Here is a 26,361-nt window from a genome sequence, read left to right as displayed (position 1 = left end):
ATAATATTCTTTTAAAATTGTATTTCTGTGGTGTTGATTATAATCTTACCACTCTCATTTATGGTTTTATTTAGTCCTTTCTCTTTCCATTTTGAATAAGGTTGACTAAGGGTTTATCAATGTTATTAATTCTTTCAAAGAACCAGCTCCTGGTTTGATTGATCTGTTCTATGGAATTTTTTTGTTTCTTTGTTTTTCATTCATTTCTGCTGTAATCTTTATTACTTCCCTTCTTCTTCTGGCTTTATTTAGGCCTCATTTGTTGTTCTTTTTCTAGCTCCTGTAGGTGTAAAGTTAAGTTCGGTATTTGATATTTTTCTTTGCTTCTTTTTTCTTTATAATTTGTTTTAATGTTTATTTATTTTTGAGAGAGAGACAGAGTGTGAGTGTGGCAGGGTCAGAGACAGAGGGAGACACAAAATCTGAAGCAGGCTCCAGGCTTTGAGCTGTCAGCACAGAGCTTGACATGGGGCTCGAACTCACGGACTGCAAGGCACCCCTCCACGTATTTTTTTAAATTATTATTTTTTAATTTCTTCTTTTAACTTTCTGGTTGACCCATTCATTTTTTAGTAGCATATTCCTTAACCTACATTTATTTGTGGTCTTTCCAAATTTTTTTCTTGTGGTTGACTTCAAGTTTCATAGCGTTGTGGTTGATGCATTGTATGATCTTATTCTTTTTGTACTTGTTGAGGCCTGATTTGTGACCTAGTATGTAATCTATTCTGAAGAATGTCCCATGTGTACTTGAAAAGAATTTGTATTCTGGGGCCCATGGATGGCTCAGTCGGTTAAGTGTCTGACTTCGGCTCAGGTCATGATTTCACAGCTTGTGAGTTGGAGCCCCACATTGGGCTCTGTGCCGACAGCTCAGAGCCTGGAGCCTGCTTCAGATTGTGTGTCCCTCTCTCACTCTGCTCCTCCCCTGCTAATGCTCTTTCTCTCTCTCTCTCTCTCAAGAAAAAAAAAAAAAAAAGAATGTGTATTCTGCTGCTTTAGGATTGAGTATTCTGAATATGCCCCTTAAGTCCATCTGATCCTGTGTGTCATTGAAAGCCATTGTTTCCTTATTGATTTTTCTTTTTTTTTTTTTCTTCCCTGGTTGATTTTTCTGCTTGGATGATCTGTGCATTGGTTTAAGCAGAGTGCTAAATCCCCTACTATTGTTGTATTATTATTAATGAGTTCCTTTTTGTTTGTTATTAATTGTTTTATATATTTTGGTGCTCCAGGTTGGGAGGTGAATATTTACAGTTGTTAGATCCTCTTGTTGTATAGATATAGTGCCCTTCTTCATCTCTTATTATAGTCTTTGGTTTAAAATCTAGTTTGTCTGATAGAAGTATGGCTACTCTGGGATTCTTTTGATATTCATTAGCATGATAAATGGCTCTCCATCCCCTCACTTTCAGTTGCAGATGTCTTTAGATCTAAAATGAGTCTCTTGTAGGCAGCCTACAGATGGTGTTGTTTGTTTATTTATTTGTTTGTTGTTTTTAATCCATTCTGACACCTTGGTCTTTTGATTGGAGCATGTAGTCATTTTACATTCAGAGTGATTATTGATAGATATGTAATATTTAGTGCCATTTTATTACTTGTTTTGTATTGTTTCTGGAGATTTTACTCTCTTCCTTTCTAGCCTTTGTCACTTTTGGTCTTTCCTTCCTGCTCAGAGTCCCCTTTAATATTTCTGGCAGGGTTGGTTTAATGATCACAAACTCCTTTAGTTTTTGTTTGTCTGGAAAACTCTTTATCTGTCCTCCTATTCTGTATGACAGCCTTACCACATAGAGTATTCTTGGCTGCACATTTTTCCAATTCAGCACATTGAATATATCATGCCACTGCCTTCTGGTTTGCCAAGTTTCTGTGGAAAGATCTCCTGTTAATCTTATTTGTCTTCTCTTATAAGTTAAGGGCTTCTTTTATCTTGCTGCTTTTAGGATTTTTCTTTATCTCTATATTTGGCAAATTCAACTACTGTATGTCTTGGTGTTGTCCTGCTTTTGTTGATTTTGATGGGAACTCTCTGTGCCTCCTGGATTCGAATGTCTGGTTCCTTCCCCAGATTATGCAAGTTTTCATCTGTAATTTCCTTAAATAAACCTTCTACCCCGTTTTTCCCTCTCTTCTTCTTCTGAGGCTCCTATGATACAAGAGTTATTATGCTTTATGGAGTCACTGAGTTCTCTAAGTCTATATTCGTGATCTAATGTTATTCTTTCCCTCTTTTCAGATTCATTATTTTCCATAATTTTGACTCTTATATCACTTATTCATTCCTCTATTTCTTTCATCCTGGTTGTTATACCATTTGGTTTCAATTCTTGGCTATTTTACTTTTCATATTGACCTAGCCTTTAGGTCTTTTACCTCTGCAGCAAGGGACTCCCTGGTGTCTTCTATTCTTTTCTCAAGCCCAGCTAGTATCCTTATGGTTGTTGCTTTAAATTCTGGATCAAGCATATTATTTATATCTGTTTTTATTAGATCCCTAGTCATGACCTTTTCTTGTTTTTTTTGTTTTTGTTTTTTTTGTTTTTTTTGTTTTTTTTCTTTTGGGATGAGTTCCCTCTGTCTTGGCATTTTGTCTAGGTCTCTGTCTTCTTCACTGTGTTAGGAAATCATGTTTGTTTCCATCAGTTTATTGGATATGATGTGTCACATCTTTTGATATTTTAAAATTGTATGATTCTCAAGGCCAGTGATTTTGTATAATGCAAGTATACGACAAACCAAATGAAATCAAATATATCTAACAGTTCATCAACAATACACCTTATCTGGTTAAAAAAAAACTACAGTAGTTTTTTTTATAGCAGTCAGTTCCTTTGCTTCATGTATAAGTTGCAAAAACATTAAGAAGCTAAAATTACTGGGGCGGCTGGGTGGCTCACTTGGTTGAGCGTCCAACTTCAGCTCAGGTCATGATCTCACAGTTTGTGAGTTCAAGCCCCGCGTCAGGCTCTGTGCTGACAGCTCAGAGCCTGGAGCCTGCTTTGGATTCTATGTCTCCCTCTCTCTGCCCCTTCCCTGCTCATGCTCTGTCTCTCTCTGTCTCTCAAAGATGAATAAACATTAAAAAAAAAAGAAGCTAAAATTACTTAAGAATAATAAAATTTTAAGAAAATATAAGACACAGATGGTCATGAAAATATTGAAATATTAAATAGAAAATTAGTTCAGATTACTCTTTTTGGGAAAAAAAGGACATTGGAGATTTGAAGATTTCCTTTCAAAACATTTCATGATTGGAATAGGAAGGACAGCCACTCTTGGCGGGTAAAGTAGTAATGAGAAGATAGAAATAATTGAACTTAACAGTGGTAAATGTGCATCTTCAACAAATGCAATTTAAATTTTAGACAGCTAACACATTACTCTGGGAATACATTTAACAAATAGTTTTATGTATACTAATAGGATGAAAAATGGGTTTCTAGAATTCTCTCAAGAGTCTAACTAAAATCTAAGTCTGCCTAGAAATGAGTTCCATGCTTGATTTCAAAACTCACTGCTAATGTCACAGAAGTTATAATCATAATTAACCACTTTACCAAGAAAGGAAAAACTGTTTTTCATTTAAATGTATTGGTGACTAATACTTGAAATAATGTATAAAATTTTTGTCTTATGCTGTCATAGCTAAAACATACACAAAATCATTTTTATCTAAAATGTAAATTATAAAGTTGTTAAAATATTTTTCCCTTTATAATAAAGTTCTATTTTTGTTTAATTATAGACAAAAGGTTCTCAAACCATGACACCTTCTGGCTCCCAGAAAAAAGTTAAGAGAACTCTGCCAAACCCACCTCCCGAGGAGACCTCCACAGGCACTCAGTCAACATACAGCACAATGGGCACAGTTTCCAGGAGAAGGATCTGCAGAACCAACACAATGGCACGGGCCAAGATTCTCCAGGATATAGACAGAGAGCTTGATCTTGTAGAGAGGGAATCTGCAAAGCTTAGAAAGAAACAAGCAGAACTTGATGAGGAAGAAAAGGAGATCGATGCCAAGTTACGGTACCTGGAAATGGGAATTAACAGGAGGAAAGAGGCATTATTAAAGGAGAGGGAAAAGAGAGAGCGTGCCTACCTCCAGGGAGTAGCTGAGGATCGGGATTATATGTCTGACAGTGAGGTGAGCAGCACCCGACCCACCAGAATAGAAAGTCAGCATGGCATAGAGCGACCAAGAACTGCTCCCCAAACTGAATTTAGTCAGTTTATACCACCGCAAACCCAAACAGAATCTCAACTGGTTCCTCCTACGAGTCCTTATACACAATACCAGTATTCTTCTCCTGCTCTTCCTACCCAAGCACCCACCCCATATACCCAACAGTCCCATTTTCAGCAACAGACTTTGTACCATCAGCAAGTTTCACCTTATCAGACTCAACCAACATTTCAAGCTGTGGCAACAATGTCCTTCACACCTCAAGCTCAACCTACACCAACCCCACAACCTTCTTACCAGTTACCATCACAAATGATGGTGATACAACAGAAGCCAAGGCAAACTACATTATATTTGGAGCCCAAGATAACTTCAAACTATGAGGTAATTCGCAACCAACCCCTGATGATAGCACCTGTTTCTACTGATAATACGTATGCTGTTTCCCACCTTGGGAGTAAGTACAATAGCTTAGACTTGAGAATAGGATTGGAGGAAAGAAGTAGTATGGCAAGCAGTCCAATATCAAGCATATCTGCAGATTCTTTCTATGCAGATATTGACCATCATACTCCACGAAATTATGTCCTAATTGATGACATTGGAGAAATTACCAAAGGAACAGCAGCATTAAGCACTGCATTTAGCCTTCATGAAAAGGATCTGTCAAAAACAGACCGTCTCCTTCGATCCACTGAAACACGTAGGTCTCAAGAAGTGACAGATTTCCTGGCACCATTACAGACTTCCTCCAGATTGCATAGTTATGTGAAAGCAGAGGAAGATCCCATGGAGGATCCTTATGAGTTAAAGCTTCTGAAACATCAGATTAAACAAGAATTCCGTAGAGGAGCAGAGAGCTTAGATCACCTTGCTGGTCTTTCCCATTACTACCATGCTGATACTGGCTATAGACATTTTCCAAAATCTGAAAAGTATAGCATCAGTAGACTCACACTTGAAAAACAAGCAGCAAAACAACTACCAGCAGCCATACTTTATCAAAAGCAGTCAAAGCATAAGAAATCACTAATTGATCCTAAAATGTCAAAATTTTCTCCCATTCAAGAAAGTAGAGACCTTGAACCTGACTATACAAGCTATATGACTTCTAGCACCTCATCTATTGGCGGCATTTCTTCCAGAGCAAGGATTCTTCAAGATGATATCACTTTTGGACTCAGAAAAAATATTACAGACCAACAGAAGTTTATGGGCTCATCCCTTGGAACAGGACTGGGCACATTGGGAAATACCCTACGTTCAGCTTTGCAGGATGAAGCAGATAAGCCATACAGTAGTGGCAGCAGGTCCAGACCTTCTTCCAGACCTTCGTCTGTCTATGGGCTTGATTTATCAATTAAAAGAGATTCTTCCAGCTCCTCCCTAAGACTGAAAGCTCAAGAGGCTGAAGCTCTAGATGTTTCCTTTAGTCATGCTTCACCTTCTGGCCGAACTAAGCCTACCAGTTTACCAATTAGCCAGAGTAGAGGAAGAATACCAATTGTGGCCCAGAATTCTGAAGAGGAAAGTCCACTCAGTCCTGTTGGCCAGCCAATGGGAATGGCCAGGGCTGCAGCTGGGCCCCTGCCACCAATATCTGCAGACACTAGGGATCAGTTTGGATCAAGTCATTCATTGCCCGAAGTTCAGCAACACATGAGAGAAGAATCACGAACTAGAGGCTATGACCGTGACATAGCGTTCATCATGGATGACTTCCAACATGCCATGTCAGACAGTGAAGGTAAATTGGGCCTCAACCTACCTTGTTACTCTCAAAACTCAAACTCTTATTTTTCTGCATGTTTAATTTTCCTTCTCCAAGGATGTATTCTACCTTTTTTAGTGCGTCTTTTGCATGTTTACTTCAATTTTATTTCTTGTAAATGGAAATTTGATCTTGTGTATAGATTTCCTAGCATGCTTTTCTTTATTTCCGTTTAGTTTATTATTTTACTGTCGTTTCTTGATTGTTTGCTTGATTTGTTTGGCGTCCACTTTTCCAAAACCATTATTAAGTAATTGTGTCAATAAAATATGGTCATCCCTTAATTCCATAGCTGGAAAGTTTTTCATTGTATGTTTCTTTTATTTTTTAAAAAATGCATTTCTAAATATACTGGTCAGTTTCTTTCAGTTTGTGAAAGTATTAAGATTTAGAGCTATTAAGTACTATTCTGCTAGACTTTGTAATAGAAAAGTACTTATGTTATTTTTGTGATATCATTGTTTATTAATTCAGAGAATGTTCTCTTTTGAGACTCTTTGGCTAAGGACCTGATATTAACATAATGTAAATTTTATAATTCTCCTTAAATAAAAGATTCATATTTTATTTCTCTCACTATGAATATCGTAATTGACAAGTTTGTGCATTTTGCATTACATAACTAGAAAACTTAGCACTAAATATGATATTAACAATAAATAATCATAGCAGTATGCAGGAAGCATTATTTAGATTTAGAATAAAATATTTGTACACTAATTTTGTGACAAGAGAGGAGACTTACAGGAATACAAAGTGTCCTTTCCATGCCAAGAGGACTCATGACTTTTGGTTCTTTTTTCTCCCTCCTCTATGGTTTACATTTGAACGTAGGTATGATTTGAGTCCTGAAAATAAGACATTTATCATCAAATAAAAGCATTATTATTTCATGCCTTTGAAGACTGTAGAGCACTCAGCTAACATGAACATCTCATCTTTTAAACCTGACATTTTCAGCAAAGACTCACAGGAAAATAAGTGTTCATGAAAAGAATTTTCTTTCTACTTCTGTTATCTAGACACTGATATGATTTTAGAAATTCAAATCTAGATTTAAAAAGATTAAATGACTGAATCTGAAAGTGGACAGACTCCTCTTAGTGAAATTCCAACAGACTAGTTACTTTCTGACTTATTTTATTTTCTACAGGCTATTGGATTGACCATTTTTATTGATAATTATTCAATTAAATAAAGCACACTCTTTGTATATTTTTTGTTTAGTCAATTGTTTGACTCTCTCTAGTTAAACAAGGTTATGATATTATGTGGAAACAGTTTCTTTTGCTACTTTTCTGACAGTCTGCATTTTACACACATTATATGCATATAAAACAATTGTGCAGGAGAATATGAAGATTCTTCAATAAACATATTGGTAAAATAACAAGATAAAACAAAATCTCCAACAGGTTTACGGCATAACTAAACACGTAAGGCTGCGTGTGTACATTGAGCATATATTTGACAGGATTTGACAAGTTCATTTATTCATCATTGAGTTTTGTCGACATAGTGCCAGACATATAGGTGTATCTAGATATTCCAAAATGTGTTTGTTTACATACAACCCTATAAAAATAACCAAATGTTTTATTTCACATTTATATGTTTGGATGATATATACTCATAGTCATCAAGGGCTATATGAAAAACATTATTTTCATAAAGTAGATGATGAGACATCATGCTGCATACAAAATTATGAAATGTATAAAGATGATATCAAAGAAATAATTAAACTTAAATGTCAATGAAATTACACAACTAAACTAAAATGTATTTAAAAATAAGACAAGAAATTTAGTCATAAAGAACATGCTTATACAGAATTAGATAAAGGACAACTATAACAAATTGAATTACATATGTAACATTATGTGTGTGAATTATAGTGATTATCTGTGAAAATTGTATGTTTTAAAATGTTAGTTATTTTCTTTGCTTTTTAAATCACATGAACATATTAACTCTTCTTCTGGTAAAGTGATGACCAGCTTTTCTTTTGAAATCTTGGATTCCTTGGGTAAGGGAAAAATTAGAGAATATTTTTCCTAATTACATAACTCATTTGTGAACTAATGAAATATCAGGGATTTTTAAATAATTTTTTACCAAACATATGCTATATCTGTAATTCAATGATGTGAAGATCTCTTTGAGAAGTATTAACATTCATTCTAACAGGCTGTTTAGTATTGAGTAGACAAAAGCAAATTTAATTGATTTCAAATTGTTGTGTGCTTTCCTTGAATTCAATTAAACTCTAGGTTATAGACTCTAAGAATATTTTTCCAAATGTGTTTTATATGACTTTGGTTAATTTTGAAGTAGCTCACTTGAGATAAAATCTAGATACGCATCATTTGCGTTGCTTAATATGTAAGGCCATTAGCTTGAAGTCCACAGTTTGACGTGCGTGCGTGGTTGATTATGTGCAGGGCACAATTGCCTTTGCTTTGGAGCAGATTTGGAGGGAAGCTAAGCTCAAAGCAGTCAAGTATATTTATCTCTACAACACAGATATTTTCATGAAAACATTCTTTCAAAGTATACTCCAAGCCAAAAATAAATAATAAAGCATTAATATAGTGTCTTTTAAAAATGTTTTTTTAACCTATGTTTGATACTGAATATAATTGAACTATTCATATAACGGTTGACTGTGAATAATGCTAGACCCCCAAATAGCTTACTTTTAGTTTACATTTAAGATTGCAAGAAAATATCATCAGTTGAAAACAAGGAGATATTAATCTGTAGCAAATTATTTAAACTAATTTGGAAATTACTTTTTATAAAATTTAATTTTTAAAGTGCAGATCTACCATGGAAGATCAGACGATTGGAGTTGGAAACAACTAGCATTTATGTCCAATTAGCTATAAATTATGAAGAAAAAATACAGTTTAAAAGTAGGTTCATTTCTCTGGTTGCACTTGATTGATCTATAAATTGTTATGCAAAGTATGACAGATATCCCAACTTAGTTACATATTGAGTCAGTGTAAGGAACAGTAGACAACCAAAGTAGGTAATCAGAAATAAATTGACAAAATTTGAATCAGGTTGAGATTCTGCTTTATTGGCATAGACATAGTCAAGGAAACATGATTTAAAGGATTGTGTCTCAAATACAATTAATGAAGTTATATATTCAAGTGAAATCGTATACTACATCATCTAAGATACTCATTTATTAAAATCAGCTAGATTTTTTTCATGAGAAATATATAGGAATATGTAAGAAGTAAGATAAGATAACTATTACTGTGGTTGGGGATAATCTAGTGTATAGAGACCAATGATTAACTTATAATTTTGTTTGGTATTTGCTTATCAAATGACTCTTATATTAAATATTTTTTTCATAAGTTTAGTTTTTTAGTGTAAAATTAAAACTATTAAAAACCATAATATTATCAAGGAGTTTGTGAGTAAAGGTTGTATAACTGTTAATGAAGTTCAAGGGCCAAATTAATATTTATTTTTTAATGTTTGTATCATAATTAGGACATTTAACTTCTTTCTTTAGTTGATGATTAATATTTCTATTTAATTCATCTCCCAAACACGTGTTGTATTTTATGGCATTTAGAAGGCATTGTTTTAGTGTTGAGAGAGGGGAAAAAAGAAAAAGCATCCTCAAGCAGCTTAGAACCTCCTATTAGAGATCAGACAAGCACATATACAGCCACATACCAGGTATGTAACATTGGATTTCCTCAAATTGAAGACTGACTAAATTATGACACATCATCAGTCATCATGCTTATTGAGGGTAAATGCTATGGTTAATCACAGGAGGTGACCACGGGACCCCGATCACAGGAGGTCTGGAGGTGAGTAGTGGTATATATGCTATTGGGTTACCAATCCTACCAGCAAAGATGTAATGGAAATTGGGGGAAAAAAAGTGTTGAGAAGTTTTTGAAGAGAGGACAATCAAGGATGTAGACAGAAAAAGGAAACTATGAGGAGTTGGGAGAACTCAAAAGTACAGCATTGTAGATGCTAGAATTTATAGAAAGCCTAAGTTTATAGCACCATCAACGAATCTTTCAGCACGAGAACTTGAGAAAGACTGCTCCATCTGCCGTTTAGGAAACAACAGTGTATTTCCAGATACCCTTTTACAAATTAGGGATCTTTTTGCAAAGAATAAAACTTTAAATGAAGTCAGATTCTATGTATTAGGTAAAATGGGACTTGGGGGCACCAAATAATAGCTTTCAAAGACCGTGGAATTACCAAGAACTGAATGGGCTGAAAAATTTAAAATAATTATGTACTTAAATGTGGTTGCATTTCAAAAAGTATTGTAAGATGTCAAGTTTTGCCACATTATAAATATAGAAAGCAGTCAATCAGCTCTTCAGTCGAATTCCTAAATCTGTGACTGCATGGAAAATAATTATTTAATTTTAATAAAAAATTGTAAATATATTTTAATAGTAGGCTACCAGGTGAGTATGGCACACATGTTCCTAACAGTAGTGTCTGGGATCCTCTTAGAAATAAATGTTTCATTTATTTATTGAATGTAATAGAAATGTCATATTTTCAAAAGCATTCACTTGGTTTTCAAAGCCAGAAGCCACATAGTAGTGGTTGATACAATAGTGGGAAAGTGACAGAATCTTCTGTACTGAAGGAAGACATTTTCCTTAGATGTTAGCGATAGGTGGAGGTAGTGGGGGAGAGGTGAGAAAGTAGAAACTAAAAGGTTGAGGTTGAATAAAATCACTTCTGAGGCATACTCACTTGTTCATTGATTCAGTCACTATCAAAATTTCTTCTCCTTATTTAAAATTTTATTTTCCTCTGAGAGTTTGAACAGGTGTGTACATTATTTTTTTTCTAAGTTACTCCATGGTACAAAATTTTTATCATAGTGTTGGAAATGATTTTTCTCATCCTACTGGGAGTTGTATTTGAAATGCATGAATGGCTAACAAGCCTGGAGCATGTTGGTACTTCAGAGCATCTTCTGTCCTCTATCATCTGTATTAGTTGTGGTTGCAATGTTTGATATTTCCTTGGTCTCCAAAGCCTATCATCTGCGTCGTGAAGAAACAGATTGGTTTGACAAACCCAGGGAGTCTCGTTTGGAAAATGGACATGGTCTGGATCGCAAACTGCCAGAAAGATTGGTCCACTCTAGACCACTTAGTCAACATCAAGAGCAAGTAAGTGCTGTATTGAGCAATCTCTTTTAGATTTATCCCCCACTGCAATTAAAAAAAAAAAAAATTATGCCATCAATCAATCAAGCAATCATCCTAGAACGGTCTCAGTATCATTTATCCTAAAATGCATGGGACTTCAGTCAGTCTTCATAAAAAAAAAATTGTTTTTCCAGTAACTTAAAGTACTAAGTACCTTATTGAATCACCCATGGCTATTGACTTTGCAGCAATGACTGGGCAATTTAAGTGATTCAATCCTCCAAAAGATAATTAAGTTTGTACAACCTACCCAACACTGGTATACAAGGAGAATACATGTAGCTCCTAAAGAACTTACGGAATATTGGGTAAAATTGGTGTGGATAATTTCAGTGCTTTCCAATAACAGTGTGTTCAGGTGTTAAGAAATATAGCAATTAAGGGAGTGGACCAAACCAGGTCAGCTGGGACAGGGAAAGCTTCACTTGGGAAAGAGGAGGATTTATATTTTAGAGTCTATTATATGGACATATTTGTTTTATATTATCTTTGTATTTTATCATCAGAAAAACTCATAAAGTAGATAATATTCATTAATATCTATTTATAGATGGAATTAAACTTAGAGATAAACTTCACAATTAGATAAATATGATACCAAAATGCATGGCCATATTCACTTCAGAACCAATGAGGTGATGTTTGTATGAATTTTGAGAGACACTTAGGAGATCAACATTTGGATAAATTGAAGGAGACTCCTGTGTTAAGCCCAATGGTTTTAAATCGATTCCCTTAAGAGATAGATATTTTCAGGCTGTGTACCCATAATCATTAAAATACCCACAGAAGAACCAGTTGACTTATTTCATATACATTATTAATTCCTAAACCATCTTGTCAGATTAGTGATTCTTTGATATAGAAGACAATTATTTTGAATGGCAAAGGTAAACCATATGAACTTACTGTACCTTACTTCAATGTTTGTTACATTAAAGTATAAAAAAGATGACTTTGCCCATATACGTACTATTGAAAAGATAATATCTATACTCACATTTTACTTCTTCCAAAGCAATTTCAGTTTTCATGGATAAATTTCTCGCTGCTAAATAGGACTTCTGGATCTCCAAATTTTGTTCTGTTTGGTTTTATATATATTTTCTAGAAATCTTGGGATTCTTCTTTCTATATTATAAATATTCTTTTACTGTTTCTGATATCTTTGATAAGATTTGGCTTAGATCCATCTCCCGCCCACCTCTCCTCTGGTAACCATGGATGAGTTGATGGGTCAAACAGGATAAGGGCATTAAGGAACACACTTACTGTAAATAAATAAATATGTAAATAAATATTTTTAAGAAAGGTTTTGTGTTAGGATTGTGTTTACCTCTATGTACATGTCTATATACTTCCATTTCTTTCTATTTCATTAAAATGTATCAGGTAATTGACGTATACTTTTCTTAGCTTACCTTGTTATTATTAAAATTGTATATATAGCTGGAGTTCAATCTCACCAAATAGAACAGGTTGGAGAGCAAGAAAAATTAATAAACTCATTCTGAACATGTTTATGACATATAAACTTAACTCTTTTTATCTGCAGTTATGAAAATAATCTGTCAGCTGAAACTAACTTCTTGAATATATTTTACTATGAGTTTCTCTCTTATAATGACTTACTTTTTATATCTTCCGTGTCTCATTTGTTTCTTTGAAGTTTAGTATTTCCCGTAAACCTACATCAGATCACTGAAAGCACAAAAATCCTTTAAAGAAATCTCAATAAGATGAAATATATAAACTACAGAGCTAGAAAATAACTTCTGTATAATTATTTCCCGACACTACTATTTCCATGAATGCTTCAAATAGTCTTGGCCAACTAATTTATTCAACCAATATTCTTGGAGGATACATTTTAATGTAATCTATGTCCACCTCAATTCTATTGTATGTAGATGAAACATTAATAACCCTAGTAGTACTGTTTAATTTTCTGTTACTAACATCTGCCTATTTATGATTTAAATGCACTCAGGACATAATGCATCCTGTTTAAACAAAATATATTTATAAACCCATATAATGCCAAAATTAAGCAGAGAGAGTATATTTAAGAATCATTTCATGAATTTCTTACTGTTTTTTATAAAGTAGAAAATGTGAGGGTCTTTGTTAGAATTATTTATAGGTAAATGTAATAAAGTAATGTTTATTTTTTTGTTAAAAGTTATTTTTTTACATTTATAGATTTATTACATTTTTAAAAATTTATTTCATTATTTTGAAAGAGAGAGAGAGCACAAGAGAGGGAGAGGGAGCATGGGCAGGGTAGGGGCAGAGAGAAATGGAGAGAGAATCCCAAGCAGGCTCTGCACCGTCAGCACAGAGCCAGACATGGGGCTCAAACTCATGAACTGTGAGATCATGACGTTGGCCGAAATCAAGAGTTGGATGCTTAACTGATTTAGCCACCAAGGCACCCCAGTTTATTGCATTTTTTAATTTTGATGTCTAACATACAAATGAAAACCTCCATATGTAGTTACCAAAACCGCAAATATACAGAATTATAAACTAGTTATAAAGTGCACAGCCATATAATCAATATACAGACCAAGGAAGGGAAAGTTGTCTGCCCCCCAGATACCATCTTGTGCCTCTTCCAGATTATAATCTTCAACCTCCTCCAAACAAGTAACAAATATGTAACAAAGTAACAAATATTGTGACACTAATTGCTTTGATTTCCTTATAGTTTTTTCTCCACAGAAGTTACATAGAACACAACATATGCTTCAATTACATTTGCATAAAGTGCAAAATTAATGTGTTTTGGCTTTAATATTTATCTTCAAATACTCTTTGTCATTAAGTCACCATAACTATATTTTGGTCTAGAGAGAATAACCCAATGGCATTCTCATTTTATTCATTTGTTTGCATCTGTAATCATAAAAAGGTAATATTGAGCTCTTGGTACTAATAAAGCTGAATGCTTGTATTTGGCAACGTATGCATAACAAGAATCTATACCCATAAAATGCTCTGGAGGCGAAGTAATAAACCCAGACTGACTAGTGCAAAATGAATTTTTCTGCTTTTTTAAAAATATCTTATGTAAAAATTCAAGAGACACCCAGAAAAATTTTTCTGAATGTTTATTAAACCCAAAATCATATTATTATTTAAATATATATATATATATATACTTTGAATATATATATAAATATATATATACTTTGTATATATATGTAAATATATATACTTTGAATATATATATAAATATATATATATATATATACTTTGTGTGTGTGTGTGTATATATACATATATATATATATATATATGTATATATACACACTTTGAAAGGAAACAAATATGGATTTTCCTTCTTTACCTCATCTCGAAATAGGGCTAATAGCCCTCACAGGGTGAGTATAAAGGTCAACACTTCCTGACTAATGCCAGCTGCCTCCATGTTCTGCACTAATACACGTGTCTTCTCCAATCCTCATGCAACTGCAATATTGAGGTACATTAAACTCTTCTGAAGAAGCCACCCTCCCTTACATTCGGGGCCTTGGGATGTCTTGTTCCCTTGACCTGAGTACTCTTCCTCTTCTCCTCCCTTGTCGAACTCTATTCATCAGTCAGGTCTCCATGTCCTGTCTTACAAGAAGACTTCTCTCACACCACCACCACCTCCCCACAAATTGGGGCAAGTGTTCTTCCCTTGTGCTCCAATGGTTTTGCAGGCATTATGTCACAGACTGAGAGCTCCCAGAGAGCAGGGGCTCCCGATTCCATACACCACAGGGCCTAGCACAGTCCTTGGAACACAAGAAGGATGCTCTCATCCTGCAGCTCGCATGCATGGTGTTTAAGAGAGGGAAAGGATGAATATCTCTGTGAATAGCAGATATGTTAACGCAAGTGTTATCATTTCATAAGTTTGAAGGCTCAGTTATTCATGAGAATATGTGTAGGAAGGAAGAATTATCCTTTTGCTGGGAGACATAAAGATGATAGTTCTTTCAGTGCAGAATCACCAAAAGACAAGGCCAGAGACCAGACTCTGGGGGAGAGGTGTGGGCACTGCTTCACATCTTGCTCCTACTCCTATTTGACAGAAGCAACATGTCCCCTGAAGCTCCATCTCCTGGGGAACTCTGAACACTCACCTGCAGTGCTTAGGGAAAAGCTAAGATTCAACTAGTTCATACATGGGAGATAGATACCACTGCTTTTCTACACATTTTTGGTCACATTGATCATAATTGTGGCAGTTTTATGTTTTTGATTTATTAAGTGAGTTTGTGGTGCTGTTAGAGACAGTCTCTGAAACTATACGAGGTGTTAGGAGATGTTCTGAAAGCAACATTTTATAGAAATGAAGATGCTAACATCCCCTCTACTAACATCGTCATAGGTACAATTTAGAAGGTGATCATTGTTAGCTGATGAAATTCTGGGGAAAATTTTGGAAAATCCTACTTGTCTCCTAGCTGTGCAACAAATGCACTGAGATTACATCAAACTCTCCCTAGTCTAGATATTTGGAAAGAATAACAAAAGGTGAAAATGTGTCTTCCTACTTTATTTTTGACCAAGTGGAAAACATGACTTTTTAAGATGGTTTTTAAATAAAACATGAAATTAAAGAAATTTAAAGTAAAGTGAAATAATACCAGTTTTGCTTATCTACAGTATCAAACCAAGGTTCATGTATATCTAATAGTTGTAGAGTTTTCAATGCACATGGTTTAATTTTTAGTAAAAAAAAAAAAAATGAAGATCTTTAAATGCGGATTGAGGGAAGTGAAAGAACAGAAGTAGAAGGAGAAAAGATGAAGGGTGGGGGGAGTAAGAAAGGCAGAGGAGAGAAGTTAAGAGTGAAGAAGAAAGGAGAGAGAGGTAGACAGAGACTGACACAGAGGAAACAAGACAGGAAGAAAAAGGGAAAATGTATAGACTCTTTTTTCCATGAAAATAAATAAGGTTTTCTTTTTTAAATGTTTTAAATTTATTCTTAGAGAAAGAGAGAGAGAGAGAGCGAGCACATGAGCAGGGGAAGGGACAGAGAAAGAGGAGAGAGAGTCCCAAGCAGGTTCCTGCTGTCAGCACAGAACCCGACATGGAACTCCCACTCAGGAACGATGAGATCATGACCCGAGCCAAAATCAAGGACTGTTGCTTAAGTGACTGAGCCACCCAGTTCCCCCAATAAATAAGGTTTTCATTAGTTTACAAAGTTATGGTAGTATGCGTTACTTAGGGTAACTGATTATACTTACCATAATAGGTTTATAATCTTGCAGACAACATTTTAGTTTTACTTTGAAGAAATCATATACTATTCCTGGACTCCACAGGATTCTGCTGTTTGGGGAATGTTTTCTGTTCATCAGAAACCTGATTAAGCTTATTCTTTCCTAAAGAGAATAAAAGCAAAAGGCTATAATTTAAGCTTGCAGTTTTCAATGCATATGTTACTTTTAATATGTAAAATTCTAGCGATAGAATTCTAACATTCTTACATCTGGATTTACACATTAAAACCACTCGAGTATTCAAAGACTCTTCCTCACAAAGTCAACCTCTCTTGAGTTCTAAATTCTATTTAATATTTTGGTTCAGTACTCTCACACACTTCTTTTTTTGTCAATGTTTATTTGTTAATTTTGAGAGAGTACATGTGTGTGCGCAGCCAGGGAAGAGGGTTGGGGGTTGGTGCAGAGAGAGAGAGGAGAGTGAGAATCCCAAGCAGGCTCCATGCTGTCAGTTCAGAGCCCCACGTGGGGCTCATCTCATGAATCGATCCATGAGATCAAGAGTCAGACGCTTAACTGAGCCACTCAGGCACTTCTTAAACTTCTTTAGTAAACTTAATTTTATTTGTAATTTCATTCACATTTTTCCAAGGTGATAGAAGATTTCATCCTAATAAAATCCTATTAAGGCAGATATGAGCAAATATTTCACTGTTTTTATCTTTCATTATTTCACAAATCTCATTTAGAAGCCAAGTTCCATAAAACAGAAGACACAAGTTTGCATTCACTAATTTGGTTTCAGAAATCTCATTTTGCCAAGGGGAAACAGATAATGAAATCTTTTATTAACTAAACCAACACACTTAAAAAACAAGTCTAATCCTGTATATTACACTTTGTCTTTAAACATTGATTTTTCACCTTATCACATATATGTCTTAGATTATACAGATGAACGGGAAGACTGTGCACTACATCTTTCCTCACGCAAGGATAAAAATAACAAGAGACTCTAAGGATCACACGGTTTCAGGTAAGGGAAGTCAAATGACCTACTTTTTTATTTTAATGTGAGACTGGGACATGTATTTGGATTTCAGCTTAGATGGCTTCCCAAATTTTAGAAGACACTGCTTTTTATGTCAAAGATTGTGTTTTGGGAGAATTTCCAAAACTAAGCAGACTATGCACTCGAACATAAAAGATTGTAATGGCACAGTCATTAATATGACACGTTACTGATTGGTATGTCTTTAGGTCATTTTTTTTCATTAATTGCATTTTCAAAACATACATGGCATTATAATACTCCATGATTATTTCCCTATTGAGCAAAATGGTGACTGGTTTTAGAACTGTAAAACATTCTTTTACAGGAAATAGGGAACTGCCTCTGATTCTTCTAAGGAATAAATCCCACTCTGCCTTGTCACTTTGAACATTATCAATCTCCTGAGTTTTTGTTTGTTTGCTTGTTTGTGTTCTTATGTAAACCAAGGCATAGGACACATCTCTAAAGGTTTTTATTTTGAAATAATGTTAGATTCCTGCAAAATCCTGGGCCCCCCAGAAAATAGTACAGTCACTTCTTCTGCCCGTCCTTTACCTAGTTTCCCTAATGTTAACATCTATCTAATCACAATAAGATATCGAAACCAGAAAGTTAACATTAATGTGAAGCTATTAAAATTTCTACAAGCCTTATCTAGTTTTTGAGTTTCTCTTCTGACCCACTAAATTCTTTTTTTTTCCTTTTTTTCTGGTCCAAGATCCAATCCAGATTCCAAATTGCCTTTAGTTGTCATGCTTCCTTCATCTCCCCCAGTGTGATAGGTTTGCATTCGTGTTTCATGACCTAGATGCTTCTGAAAGATGATGGAAGTTTTATGTTACAAATTTAAAATTTTTGTTTAAATCTTTGAGACTAAATATAAATTCTGTCAAAGTTAATGACTTTTTGAAAGATGAACAGTACCTATATTCTCCCTCAAGTATATTCCTTGTGTATATAGACACTGTATATCAACAGAAAATATTCATAAATATAGATGTTCATATATGCATATATAGAAGTATATGTATAGGTGATATATCTAACATGGTATATGTGTGGAGGGTTTTTTTTTCTCTTTAAGGACTGATATAACAAAGGACAAAAACAGGTATTTTTTTATCAGTTCACTTGCTATTGTTCCTTGCACATTTTAGACCATGGAGCATGTGGATGTGGAACAGGTTTTACTTTGAGCAACTTTACTTTCTTTATTTTCATAGAGAATGAATCGATTAGGAATCTAATGTTGTTTCCTTTTAAGATTGGTAATTTTTCTCCTATCAGAGACAGATAATTTAAACTTCCATAGTTTCACTGCATACACACAGTATTTTAAGTAGTGATGAAAGTCCCAAGGGTGAGTTTTAAAATCCATGGGCTCTGTGGATTGGAATAATTACTGTGGAATAACTCTATGGAATAGTTACTTCTGCAGACTATTTCAGTTCCCTCCAGCTCATAAAGCAAAACAACATAGTGCTTCCCAGCAATGCCAAAATTTTTTTCCACTGCCAGCAACAGAAATCTTCAAACTGTGTTACTAAATCATCAAAACTCTATATTAATGTATCTTTTTTCTAGCCATAGTCTTACTTTTATGCTGTATTAATCATTCCCTCAACCTTAGTATTTGTCTTTTGTAACTCGTTTTAATTTGCTTTCCTTTACCACAATTAGGAAAAAAAGCTTTGAATATAAAAAAGAAATAATAACGGTTGATATCTCGTTGTAAATATTCTAGTCTGAAAGCTAAATTCGGTTTCCTCTGTATATAGATTTTACTAAATGAGAAGCAAGAATCATTGTTTTGAACAATACATTTACTAGTTGTATAGCGTATCGTGTCTCTGCATGCCCCTTTTCCTTTTGATATTTACCTAATATAAAAGTAAAAATTTTTTCCCCATTCTATTTCCCTGCATTAATTACTACTGAATATACTTTCCATGTGTCCTTGGATAGAATGATCTCATAGTAAGTTAAATGTTCTGAAACAACTCGTGTTGTTTTTAAGTAAGTCCTCAGTACCTCAAAGGGATTTAAGTACAGGTATATGCATAACTGGAGTGAGAAATGACTTCTTTAGCGAACAATGCCCAGAAGGTCTAAGCCAGTGGCAGGCAAGCCCTTAGGCAGAGCATTTGTGCTGATCAGAGAGGCTAATCTCTCTGCTTGCTGTTTGCCACTCAACCAAAAGCCTGTTTTGCTTGACTAAACTTTTGGTGATATTAAGGATTTACTGTCATTTTTTAGCTATGTTGTACCATTTTTACATTAATGTTAAGGGCATATTTTTTTGAGATACATGCTAAAATGTCTCCAGAAGAAACAATATTTGGGATTTCTTTCAAAATTAGTTGCATGGAGAATGATGAACGAATAGATGAAAAAAGATTGACTGTGGTTTGGTAATGGTTGGAGCTAGAAGACTGACCACCCTGGGTTTTATTATTGGCCTCCAATACTTGTTTTATATGCATGCAGTTTTCCATAATAAAAAAAATGTTAAGTTTCTGTTTGTTTTTCATATTTAGAGAAAAAGAGCAATGGCCAGTAGCTTCATCAGTGGTGAAAAAGCTATCTAAACTAACAACTTAAATGCCTTTATAAATAAGATGAGGTTGTAAGCAAGAAAAGAGTGAAGAGAACAGTAGTGTATCTGTTCTCCCAAACAGAGGGCCAAATGGCCATGAGTGCATTTCCATCTTGGTTTTAGAAACTCATTGAAAGTAGAAGTACTGTGTATCTTCTATAAGAGTTTAATAAACCGTTCTAACTGGAAGTAGCATTAAGATATTTTATAAGAATTATACAAAACAGGTATACCTCATAAAAAGAGAAAATATATTTTTATTTTTTGGAATAAAAAATAATTTCAGAATAGGAGACCAGAATAGAAAGTGTGTGGGGTTTTTTGTTTTGTTTTTTTGTTTTTTTTGTTTTTTTCTCATTGTTTCTCCCGTGTGTTTCCCAAAGTATGAGCAGGAAACCCTCATGGTTCCCAAGATTCTTTCACGAAATCCACAAAGTCAAAACTATTTTCATAGTAAATTCTAAGAAACACTTGCCTTTGCACTCTCATTTCCTTGTGAATATGCAGTAGAGTTTTATCTAGAGGTTACATGATGTGTGCATCACAACAGACCGTATACAGAGCAAATATGAGAATTTACCTGTATTCCAGTTAGCTCAATATTAGGCATAATTGTAATAATGTAAAGCAATACCACCCATCTCTTAAGTGTCCCATTTTTAAAATACAGTCATTTTTTACCAAAAATGTCATTATTTTAACATAGAATGAGTTTATTAGTTTACATTCATTAATGTTTTAAACTCTCACTTTTAATTTATAATACAGAAAATATACAGAGCTGGAATTTATAGGACCAAAATCTCTTTGAGGTCCTCAGTAATATCAAAGAGTATAAATGGCTCATTAAAACCAAAATGTTTGAGAACCATTACTCTAATGATATTTATATAGATTTTAAAAAATTATAAATAAGTTTTTGTTCTTTCTATAAAAACTCATGCAACATAAAACATATTTTGCAAATGTTCTTATATCTCATATTAGATGCACTTTTAATTATTTGTTAATATTTACTGATCGAACACCCCTGGTGTGATTTACATTGTGTTCATTGCAAGGGTAATAAAATGAATACAACACAGACTATCATCTAAAATGTTCTCATAATTTGGTAGTAAAATCTGAAATGCAAGTAATTATTACAATAGAATTTTAGGAACAACTGAGACAAAGTCATGGAATTTATAAAACTTTATTGTTCATACCTATACATACATATATGTGTGTCCACACATGTATATATATGCATCATTATTTATATTTTTGTGATGTTTGCACAGAGAAATATATGCATACAATCTTCTATTAAATGATCTGTAACTTTTAGAAAATAGATCCTTTATTAACTGTAAACTTCAAAGATATAGGTGCTGATCAACAACTATATAATGGTTTTGAAAGTCTTTATTCAACCAAACACAAGGCAACAAAATGAAGAGAATAGATAGTGAATTTTAGAAGACCTGAGTTAGAGTTCAACTCTATTGCTTATTTAAATTTTGAGAATAAATTTGCTCATCTGTAAAATAAGACCAACTCTATGTGTCTCACATAATTTCAAATGAACCCAGCACAAAATCCTGTACTTACTATACACTCAACAAATGTTATTTCCCCTTCTCTTAGAAATTATCAGGAAAAAAAAAGGAGAAAATGTAACGCTAAAGAAATGAGTCTCTCTTTTTTATTTAAAGCCATCTTATGGCTCTGGAAACACAGCTGTTTCAAACAAGCCAAAGAAATTCTTCTGATTTCAAAAAAGATAATTTGCTTATGTATAGTTCCATAATGGATTGGCTACATCTGCACGGCTAGAAAGACTAATTAGCAAGTGTACTAGTGAAGAACACTAAATATGTTTAGGTTCAAAAGACAGCAGTATCTTCAGTGAAAATGTTGGCTCCTCTTCTGTTCTTCGTTAGTCTACCATCTTTATGAGCTTTTAGAAACAAGAGACAAATGTAACAGGTCTCCTTGGATCCGAGATGGTAGCAATACCAAATATGGATAGCTTTTTTATTATTATTTAAACAGTTTTAATAAGGCAGAATTTACATAAGTGTACACATTGTAAGTGTGTACACATTTGTAAGTGTACGAATGCACAAGTGTACAAATCAATTACTTTTAGTGTATTTAGGGAGTGTTGTGACCATCACCACAGTCTTATGTTAGAACATTTCAGTCATTACAAAAAGTTCCCTTGAGGCGGCTAGCAATATCCACCTTCAACACTCCAGCCACAGGCAGGAGATTTACATTCAGTATCTAAGTTTGCCCTTTCTGGGCATTTCCTATAAATTGAATCATATAGTATGCAGTTTTGGTGTCTGGCTCCTTTCACTTACCAACATTTTGCAGTTTATCTATTTTATCACATGTATCAGTCGTTTGATCTTTCTATAGCTAAATAGCATTGCATTGTTTGGATATTCTCCCTTTTTTTTATCCATTGAATTTTTCCCAGTTTCAAATATTTGCATACAAGTTTGAGTTTAACCATATGATATTTTTTAATGGTTTCCTAGAAGAGGAATTGTTGGGTTCTATGGTAAGTTTCTTTTTAACTATTCAAGAAACTGGCAAATCGTTTTCCAAAATGAATATACCATACTATGTTCTTGCCAGCAACGTCTGAGGGTTCCACGTTCTCCATGTCATTGCCAACACTTGATAATGTTTACCTTTTGGGGTGGGTGTGGATAAGAACTCTGTGTTTTAACTTCCGATTTCCTAATGACCTATGGTATTGAGCATATTTCAGGTGGTTATAAACAATGCCTGTCTCTTCTTTGGTGAAATGTCTGTTCACATACTGTACTCATTTGGGTTGTTTGTCTTCTTACTGAGTTGTATGAATTCTTTATATATTTTATTAATTCCATTTTAATGGAATTAAATTTATCAATATGTTTTTTCCTGTACCGACCAGGCTGAGCTCTTGATAGAGTATTAAGAACTATCCCAAGGTCACAAAGATTTTTCTCTTATTTTTTTATACCAGAAGCATTATACATTTAGCTTCATGACCTATTTTGTGTTGATTTTGGTATATGGTGTGAGGCAGAAGTCCACGTTCTTTTTTTTTTTTTTTTTTTGAAGCATAAATGGATATCTATTTGTGTAAGTACCTTAAAGAAAATCCCCCCATTGAATAGCTTTGGCACATTTTGTCAAAAACAATCACCATTAATACAAGGATTTATTTTCGATTTCTCAGTTCTATTCTCTTTGACTATGTGACTAACTTATTTCACCACTAGTATACTTTATTGTTTATTATTGTGTTTTATTAAGTTTTGAACTCTGGTAATATAAGTCCCCCTTTTCAAAATTGTTTTGGCTATTGTAGATCTTTTTAATTTTAATAATATTTTAGTATCAGCCTGCTGGGATTATGATAGGGGTTGCACTGAAATTATAGATCAATTTGGAGAGAACTGCTATCTGTTTCATTGAGCCATTTCATCCATGAACATGTAATATTTCTTCATTTACTTGGATCTTCTCTAATATTTTTCAGTAAAGTTTTATAGTTTTTGGTGTAGAAGACTAGCATTTCTTTTGTTAAATATGTCCCAATTATTTTATTATTTTTGTTGCTCTTATAAATGGTGTTATTTCTTAATTTCAATTTTGGACTATTCATTGCAGTTTTATAGAAATACAATTTATTTTTGTATATTGACGTTTTATCTTATAATCTCACTAATGTTGTTTTTAGTTCTATTAGTTTTGTTGTGTGGAATCCTTGAGATTTTCTGAGGATGCAAGTTCATGTCATCTGCAAATAAAGACAGCTTTATTTCTTCCTTTCCCAACTAGAATAGTTAATTGAATTTTTTTCTTTATTGCACTTGCCAAAACTTTGTGTACAGTGTTAAACAGAATAGCGAGAGCAGACATCCTTGCTTTGTTCCTCAAGAATGTTGACAACTGATTGTGATGAGAAATCAGGGACTCTGCCCTATCCCTGCCATAGAGTTCCTTCCTCGCCTCCCCTTTGTTAATACTTACTGGAAGAGATTTTTTGGCCTAACATTTTAAAAAGCTGATCGGAAGTGTTTAAGAATAGCTTTAAAAGCCAACACAGCTAGTTAAACTTAATTTTATGTTTTTTTCAAATAACAGTGGATTACAGAGACAACTGCTGGAACTTGAACAGATCCTACAAGGTGGGCCTTGACACAGAAATGTCTCCTTTCCAATTCAGAAGAATTTCCTCACTTTTATTCTCATTTTAAGAGTATAGTTATACATGACACAGTTTCTCATTTTAAGAGTGCAATTATATATGATACAGTTTCTCATTGTAAGCCTCTCAATTATTTTTAGGGATAAACTGAGTATAAACTTATAGAAGTGAAATGTAGATCAGGTGGAATCTCTTCTAAAATCACAATTTCTTTCTGGTAAATTTTAATGAAAGCTTGCATTCATTTTCCCAGTAACAAAGGAATGCTTCTTTTCAAGCCTAGTTCCACATGAAAATAATCACTCCTCCTGATACCTATCAGGATAAATATTGCTTGTGCAATTCTGTTCCAGCTAAGGAAGTACTTTGCTTCTAACTGGAGATAGGTTAGCACATTTTTCTATGCATCTTTAATAAGATTAAGTTTAAAGGGATTAATGATTGATGCCATGAGGTGAGTGTGAAGACATTCCAGATATTTAACCTCCAGGAGAGGAGGACAAATGGTAATGTTAATGTGAAATTTAAGTTTGTAAATCCAAAATGTATGAATTGGCCATGGAAAATTGGGCAATAAGAAATGAGATTCATTGAAAAGAATAAGGATTTATACTGATCTCCTGGAATATCTTCTTGACAAATAGAGTAATGAGAAAAAGTATATAGAAAGAACAAGGATGTAGAAGTAGTCATGGGAAAAAAATAGGCTCCAATCTTAAGTTCTTTACATGCTGGACAACCTAGGTAAGTGTCTAAATTTCCTTCATCTTAGCTTCGTTGTCCTGAAATGTTATGGCTAGTACATAACATAAAAAGTTGTGGAAATATTTTCTTTTTTTTTTTACTTTTTAAATGTTTTTATTTATTTTTGGGAGACAGACAGAGACAGAGCATGAGCAGGAGAGGGGCAGAGAGAGGTAGACACAAAACCTGAAGCAGGCTCCAGACTCTGAGCTATCAGCACAGAGCCTAACGCGGGCCTCAAACTTGTGAATCTTGAGATCATGACCTGAGACCAATTCTGACGCTTAACTGAGCCACCCAGGCACCCCAGAAATAATTTTTAACATAAAAAAGTGTAAGACACATAGACAAAATTCTTGAAATGTTAGTTGCTTCTATTTGCCTCTATCTCTGAAGATGATACTAAAGAGTTTGAGAATAATCAAATAATGTATTAAATATAAAACAATATCGGCATGGCACACAGAAACCAAACAGAATTCATCACTTCAAAGTCATATATTTTGAGACATCTGACAGTTAAAAGTTCAACATATCTGATGTAGTAGAACATTGGCTGAAAATAAGAGCAGCTCTCTTTTTGTTTAAAGCACAATCTCACTGGAATGTTGGACTATTCATAGCTGGTCACCTAGCAACGTGTAACATTCCTTGTCCTTTCCAGGTAGTAGTAACAATTTTTAAAATAGAGAAATGAAAATAACCAAACAAATTGTATTATTTCACTCTTTATTTTATTTTATTTTGTTTTTGTTTTTGTTTTTAATATATGAAATTTATTGTCAAATTGGTTTCCATACAACACCCAGTGCTCATCCCAAAAGGTGCCCTCCTCAATACCCATCACCCACCCTCCCCTCCCTCCCACTCCCCATCAACCCTCAGTTTGTTCTCAGTTTTTAAGAGTCTCTCATGCTTTGGCTCTCTCCCACTCTAACCTCTTTTTTTTTTTTTTTCCTTCCCCTCCCCCATGGGTTTCTGTTAAGTTTCTCAGGATCCACATAAGAGTGAAACCATATGGTATCTGTCTTTCTCTATATGGCTTATTTCACTTAGCATCACACTCTCCAGTTCTATCCACGTTGCTACAAAAGGCCATATTTCATTCTTTCTCATTGCCACGTAGTATTCCATTGTGTATATAAACCACAATTTCTTTATCCATTCGTCAGTTGATGGACATTTAGGCTCTTTCCATAATTTGGCTATTGTTGAGAGTGCTGCTATAAACATTGGGGTACAAGTGCCCCTATGCATCAGTACCCCTGTATCCCTTGGGTGAATTCCTAGCAGTGCTATTGCTGGGTCATAGGGTAGGTCTATTTTTAATTTTCTGAGGAACCTCCACAC

The 26,361-nt window shown here is 34.1% G+C and overlaps 1 protein-coding gene and 1 long non-coding RNA gene across 2 annotated transcripts in view; one reads left to right on the top strand and one right to left on the bottom strand.

The window, feature by feature from the left end:
* PCLO (piccolo presynaptic cytomatrix protein) overlaps positions 1 to 26,361 on the top strand; it is a 360,380-nt gene that overhangs the window by 266,479 nt on the left and 67,540 nt on the right. The window contains exons 7-9 of the mRNA XM_042965364.1: positions 3,752 to 5,939; positions 11,019 to 11,155; positions 17,365 to 17,455. Of these exons, the coding sequence (XP_042821298.1) occupies positions 3,752 to 5,939; positions 11,019 to 11,155; positions 17,365 to 17,455 (2,416 nt within the window). The remainder of the gene's footprint in view (positions 1 to 3,751; positions 5,940 to 11,018; positions 11,156 to 17,364; positions 17,456 to 26,361) is intronic.
* Positions 1 to 26,361, bottom strand: part of LOC122233338 — a 70,262-nt gene that overhangs the window by 37,068 nt on the left and 6,833 nt on the right. The window contains exons 2-3 of the long non-coding RNA XR_006210901.1: positions 16,444 to 16,581; positions 6,709 to 6,811 (exon numbers count right to left, since the gene is read on the bottom strand). This is a non-coding gene — a long non-coding RNA (uncharacterized LOC122233338). The remainder of the gene's footprint in view (positions 1 to 6,708; positions 6,812 to 16,443; positions 16,582 to 26,361) is intronic.

Source organism: Panthera tigris, chromosome A2 (assembly GCF_018350195.1).
Source record: "Panthera tigris isolate Pti1 chromosome A2, P.tigris_Pti1_mat1.1, whole genome shotgun sequence".
Taxonomy (NCBI): Eukaryota; Metazoa; Chordata; class Mammalia; order Carnivora; family Felidae; genus Panthera; species Panthera tigris.
The sequence above is the reverse complement of the archived record's forward strand: the minus strand, read 5'-3'. Positions and strand labels throughout refer to the sequence as shown.